The 6,237-nt window shown below is 44.8% G+C and overlaps 2 protein-coding genes across 4 annotated transcripts; one reads left to right on the top strand and one right to left on the bottom strand.

The window, feature by feature from the left end:
• Positions 1–399: 399 nt before the first annotated feature.
• Positions 400–2,866, top strand: LOC135674256 (polygalacturonase-like). 2 transcript variants are annotated; one of them, XM_065183930.1, is made up of 9 exons: positions 400–696; positions 774–905; positions 996–1,166; positions 1,253–1,273; positions 1,357–1,564; positions 1,661–1,742; positions 1,885–1,993; positions 2,409–2,525; positions 2,606–2,863. In XM_065183930.1, exons 1-9 carry the CDS (start codon positions 433–435, stop codon positions 2,825–2,827), a joined length of 1,326 nt encoding a protein of 441 aa, XP_065040002.1. In that variant the 5' UTR covers positions 400–432; the 3' UTR covers positions 2,828–2,863. The 2 variants fall into 2 exon arrangements, with proteins under 2 accessions (XP_065040002.1, XP_065040009.1); XM_065183937.1 differs by lacking the exon at positions 2,409–2,525 and having other exon boundaries at positions 2,606–2,866.
• Positions 2,286–5,912, bottom strand: LOC135674263 (small ribosomal subunit protein uS5y/uS5u/uS5v-like). Of its 2 annotated transcripts, XM_065183953.1 has the most exons (3): positions 5,184–5,912; positions 3,384–3,556; positions 2,286–2,823 (listed from the first exon to the last, which is right to left on the bottom strand). In XM_065183953.1, exons 1-2 carry the CDS (start codon positions 5,859–5,861, stop codon positions 3,407–3,409), a joined length of 828 nt encoding a protein of 275 aa, XP_065040025.1. In that variant the 5' UTR covers positions 5,862–5,912; the 3' UTR covers positions 2,286–2,823; positions 3,384–3,406. The 2 variants fall into 2 exon arrangements, with proteins under 2 accessions (XP_065040025.1, XP_065040020.1); XM_065183948.1 differs by lacking the exon at positions 2,286–2,823 and having other exon boundaries at positions 3,257–3,556; positions 5,184–5,911.
• Between the last annotated feature and the right edge of the window lie 325 nt (positions 5,913–6,237).

A 6,237-nucleotide genomic window follows, 5' to 3' on the forward strand; every position in this document is an offset into this window, starting at 1 on the left:
ACAAACATATGGCAGGCTAATTCTGAAGCCTTTGCCAACTAAGAGTAGGAGAAAAGCCACAAGAACTGTGCATCTTCTTCCCTCCCTGAAACTTGTACCTAAAGAAGAACAAGAGGCAAGCAATAAATGAGATATGGGTTGGCAAGTAACCCAAACACACTTGCGTTTCTTTCTCCTGTTTCTCATCTCCATACCCATGATCATGATTCTGATGATGATGATGGAGGGAGGCCAAACTTATGGGTTGAGTGAAAACTAATCCTTCTCTGCCTCTCTCTCTCTCTCTCTCTCTCTCTCTCTCTCTCTCTCTCTCTCTCTCTCTCTCTTCACCTAGACAAGCAATCCTCTATTTGGCGCACATTATAAGTACATCTTCAGAGCTCTCATAGCACCGAAGTGATTTTTCTTCTGTTCCTACTCCAAAAGCTACAAATGGGCGAAGGAAAGCTTCTTTGGCTCCTCACTCTCACCATCTTCTTCCACAGCCGCTCTCTCCATGGCAATTCAGAAGGCAGATTTGCTTCTCCATCAAACTCTTGCTTCGTCGATGATGATGAAGAATGTGATGCCACTATACGTGGCTTCAATGGATCGATCGTGGGGTTCCCTGGCTCACTCTTTAGACCTTTGCCTTCTCGCGGCGTCTTCAACGTGGACGACTACGGCGCCAAAGGTGATGGAACGGATGACAGCCAGGTATCAGAATTCTATAAGATCTCTTCCCGAATTCTTGATTCCAAGAGGCCATCTTTGGAGTGTCGCACTTGTGGTAGGCATTTGGAGAGGCCTGGAGAGCAGCTTGCAACTCCTCTTCCTCGGCTGTTCTGCTGGTGCCGGAGAACAACAAGTACATCCTAAAGCCAGTCGCCTTCTCCGGCCCCTGCAGAGCTCATATGACGGTCATGGTATCTCCATAACGATGCACCTCCTCTTCCATCCACAGGCATGTCTCTGTCTATCTCTCTCTCTCTCTCACCGTCGCTAATTCGTGTCAGATCAAGGGAACACTCGAAGCTTCTTCGAACCGATCGGACTGGAACGTAGACAACATCAGACACTGGATCCTGTTCGACGGCATTAGGAACCTTATGGTACGAGGCGGCGGAACCGTCGACGGCAACGGACACGTTTGGTGGCAGCACTCCTGCAAGCGAAACACGTCTCTGGTAATCACGGTTCCAACTTGATAAGCTAAAGCTCATCCGAAGAAGATGACTCGCTGACTTGGGTTCTTCTTCTCTTCTTCTTCCAGCCTTGCATTGATGCGCCGACGGTAAGTAGATGATCCAACACAGCGGTGTGTCGACAGCTGGTCTTCCTATGGGCATCGAACTCATACTTGTGTTGGGATTACAGGCCTTGTTCTTTAGTTCCTGCAAGAACTTGGTAGTCGAGGACCTCGTGGTGAAAGATAGCCAGCAAATGCATGTTGCGTTCCGGAGATGCACCAACGTGAAAGCTTCCAAGCTGACCATCTCCGCCCCTGAATCCAGTCCTAACACCGATGGAATTCATGTCAGTGGCACCAAAAGCATCCTCATAAAAGATACCATCATCGAAACAGGTAGAGAACCTGCAGACCCATACCAATCTACAGAGACAGGTAAAAGATCATCGTCGTCATCATCTTAGCACAAAACTAATCCGCAAAATGGTGCAGGGGATGACTGCATATCGATCGTATCGGGGTCGCGAAGAGTGATCGCGACGAGAATAGTGTGTGGACCAGGCCATGGAATCAGGTGTGTGAGACTCTTAACTTCAACCTGTACAGTGTTCATCATCTTCACATGAGCACCACCACCACCTACTAAGCTTGCTTTAAGCTTGGAGGAGCGGGTGCCATCTAACACAGGCTCTGCTGCTGCTTGATCTGGTGACCAGCATTGGGAGTTTGGGAGCTAACAACACCAGGGCACACGTATCCAAGGTGTTGGTGGACAAGGTCATATTGAAGGGCACCACAAATGGTGTCAGGATCAAGACATGGCAGGTAAGAAGAAGAGGGAGAGCCATAGCTTAGAGATATAGATATGTTAACTGCATCCTCCTTGCATGCACTCATCTCCGTTGCTTGTCTTCTGCATCACATCATCCGACCTCTGAAGCTTAACATCCATGATCAGTGACAAGGTATATATGTGTTGCCTGTTATCTGCACATCTTTAAGCTTGCAAGTGCAGCTCTCCACTCTCTCTGTTCTTGGAACTGCTTGAAAGGAAAAAAATACATACAAAACAAATTAAAATAAAAGGCAGAAATTTATGATAATGATGGAAAACATATTGGTAATAGGATTTTTATTCCATCAGCAATGAATTATGCTGCATTTTGATTAACCAGAAATACAAAGGTGAAAACATCTCATGTCAAATGATGGGAAACTTTTTGAATGGTGATATATATAGGGAGGGCATGGTTATGCCAAGCACATCATCTTCCAGAATGTATTCATGCATGATGTCCAAAATCCTATAATCATCAACCAGAACTACTGTGACTCCAGAATTCCTTGCCATGAACAGGTAGGTACTTGTACAACTCGACATGTATATAGATGCACATCAGGTAGCAAAAGAATAGCTGATCATTTGGTTTAATGCAGAACTCGGCTGTGGCAGTGAGCCGTGTGCTTTATAGGAATATTAAAGGAACGAGTGCTTCGGAGTTGGCCATGGAATTCGACTGTAGCAGAAGTCATCCCTGTCGTCACATAGTGTTGCAGGAGATCGAGTTGGTGGGAGAAGGTGGAGGTCCTGCAGCAAGCTTATGTAGGTATTTCAAGTGGGAAGAGATTGGGAAGATCATTCCTGCTCCATGTGCCTGAAACAAGCAACAAGCAACATCAACTTGACATTCTAATTTGGCTAACCTTATTGTAGAAGAAACATTTGAGAAATCATTGAGAAACATATAGTCAATAATACATGCTCTTTTTTCCCAGAATCGAGGGGAAAATGAGCTTCTTTCTTAAACCAAGTTTCCTGTTTCTTTCATCTGATATACGCGCCCAGTAGACTTTTAGAGAGAGCCATTTTAACAGTAACAGTAACATGGATGAGAAAAATCATACAATCAATTCTGTGTCTTATAATATCATAGCCATATGATAATATCACGATAAGATTGTTCCTCTGCAAGAGGGATATGAAGACACAGACATCTTGGAAGATAATGAGAAGTGGCCAAACATGTTTAGCAAATACAGGAGGAGAGCATCAGTTGCAGTGTTGCATGTTTGAACAAAAATATAATATGCTCAGAAAATTTGGCTATATAAAAGTATGGATATCATGAATCACAAAATTGTCGCAAGAAGTCCTCAGACCACCAATAAGGAAAATTCAGCAAAAAATAATAGCACAGTACACCGAGTCCTTAACACTACTATAAAGCATCCTACGCCTCAGCTCTCTGTGTTTTCAATAAGTATTGCTTTGGTGGGCTTCGCAAGCAAGTCCGTGTACTCCTGGAAGGGAGATTTGCTGAAACGAGTCTCCATCCAGAAATCTGGTGTCAGGAATCCGTAGGTCTTCATGAGACACTCAAAGGTGGCCTGCGGAGAAGTAAGAAAGCTTCAGATTACTTATATAGAATGTGCAATGTGCATACATACAAACATCAGTAGTTACTGATAAATTCTATAAAGACCAACTCATCAACATATATAGTCCATTTGATCCCAGAACATCAGGAGATTCCAGCCGCGATACATCATTTATGACAAGACGCCAAGCATAGAAAAGAAAGAAAAATCACTGAACAAGCCAGAAGACTTATTGTATTCCTGTAGTTTTCCATATCTAACTAAGTTTAGCACTTCCAGGAACAACATCAATCACCAAAAGTAAATCTTTAACACCACAATGAAAACAAGCATATTAACCCATTATATATATACATGATACCAAACAGAAAGTGAATAGTAAACATACAAATAACTAAATAAAAATGGGAATATCAAATTGAGATTTCAGGAAAATTACTAGAAATTATAATTTCTATCCTTATGGTGCATTTTGATTAGCTATTATTGATCCGATAAAAATCTTCAAGAAGGTGCTCGGTACAGTAGGATCGCCACGAGCAATAAGACCAAAACACACGCATCTCAATCTACGTCAGTTTAACAGTATTCTTGTTAATCCTAGTATCCTACTAAATTCAATCAACAAGCCTACGCCCCTCTGCTCCCAGCATTTCTTATGAAATCCTAAATTTAGCTAAACACCATCAGAATCAAAATCCCACCTGAGACTTCAATTATAATTTATATCCTTATGGTGCATTTTGATTAGCTATTATTGATTCGATAAAAATCTTCAAACTAAGGGAAGGTGCTCGGTACAGTAGGTTCACCACAAGCAATAAAACCAAACACACATAGATCTCAATCTACATCAATTAACAGTATTCTTGTTGATCCTAGTATCCTACTAAATTCCATCAACAATCCTAACCCCCTCTGGTCCCAGCATTTCCTATGAAATCCTAAATTTAACTAAACACCATCAGAATCAGAATCCCACCTGAGACTTAACACTCTCAAATCTAATTATCCAAATTTCATTCCTCAATATAGTACAACTAAAGTTCCAAGACCCCCCATATGGTGTCAAGACTCAGTAAGCACTTGAACCAAACACACTCAAAACCACAAATTACAAGTGCATTCATGAAATTTCCAAATATAGTGTTATATAAAACCCTAACGACATAACTCATGCTTGAAATATTCTTTCTTGGACTTGGGCCCCTTTTGAATCTTTTGAGAAAAATCATATGATTTTAGAACCTCATAGCAAACGAGGCCTACAAATTATAGAATTTTACTTAAAAATCAAAATCATCATTTAGATTCGAACAATGATGAAGAAGATACAAGATGCACAGATGAAATTTACATTATTGTTTAACATCGAAGATATCAATACAACTAAATCAAGAGCAACCAAAAGATCATTTTTTTTCACTTATGGAATAAAAGGGGACTAAGAAATGATGAGTACAGTAAAAGCAAGAGAGTAGAAATACAAGTGAAAAGAAAACATTCACAAACAGATCATGTAAAACGTAAAAGGGGTTAATCAATTCTTGGTTCACATTGCCGTTCAAACGAATGGCCACAACCATAATTCTTCCCATGAAATAAAGTATATTAATAGTGAAGGAGAAACACTGACCTTGACAAAGTTTCCAAGAGTCTTGGTCGAACCACGAGACGAGGTGAAGACGTCCTCAATCCCAGCAAATTGGAGAACCTTCTTTGGCACACGAGCGGCCACGATCCCCGCACCCCTCGGCGCCGGTACCATTCGGACGGTGACCGACCCGCACTTGCCGGTGACCTTGCAGGGCACAGTGTGGGGCTTCCCAATCTTGTTCCCCCAGTACCCCCTCCTGACGGGGATTACCGAGAGCTTGGCCAGGATGATGGCGCCACGGATGGCGGTGGCGACCTCCTTGGCGCACTTGACGCCGAGGCCGACGTGGCCGTCGGTGTCGCCGACGACGACGAAGGCCTTGAAGCGGGTGCGCTGCCCGGCGCGGGTCTGCTTCTGGACGGGCATGATCTTCATGACCTCGTCCTTGAGGCGGCCGCCGAGGAGGGTGTCGATGATCTGGTGCTCCTTGACGGGGAGAGAATGGAGGTAGATCTGCTCGAGGCTGGTGATCTTGCCTTCCTTCACGAGGCGACCGAGCTTGGTGACGGGCACCCACTTCTCCTCCTCGTCGCGTCGGCCGCCGCGCCGCCCTCCGCGACCGCGGTCGCCCCGGCCCCGGTCACCCCGGCCGCGGCCGAACCCGCGCCCGAACCCGCGCCCGAAGCCGCCACGATCTCCGGCCCCGCGCTCCGCCATGAGGGATGTGGAAGAGTGGTGGGGAAGAGAGAGGATGAACCGAGGAGACGAAAGACGGTGAGACGATACAGCGGCTTTTATAGTGGAGACGGACGCCAACCCTAAGGGTTCCTTCGGCGGTGATGCCACCGTTGGTGTGGTTGTTCGGGTCTAAGCCTTTGGGTTTGGTTCGAGTTCGAACTTGACCGGGTTCATTTGGGTTCGAAAAATATTACCAGCTTTAGATCTCACCCAAGTCAAGCCAGACCGAGTCGGCGGCCTACACAGCACCTGGCCCGGCCCAATGCGGAACCGACCCAGACGACGGCTCGGTCCGGCGTAGTCCCATCCTATGTGACCAACAGCTATCTATCTATTGTCCCAAATGTTTGCTATG

This window comes from Musa acuminata, chromosome BXJ1-1, assembly GCF_036884655.1.
Source record: "Musa acuminata AAA Group cultivar baxijiao chromosome BXJ1-1, Cavendish_Baxijiao_AAA, whole genome shotgun sequence".
NCBI lineage: Eukaryota > Viridiplantae > Streptophyta > Magnoliopsida > Zingiberales > Musaceae > Musa > Musa acuminata.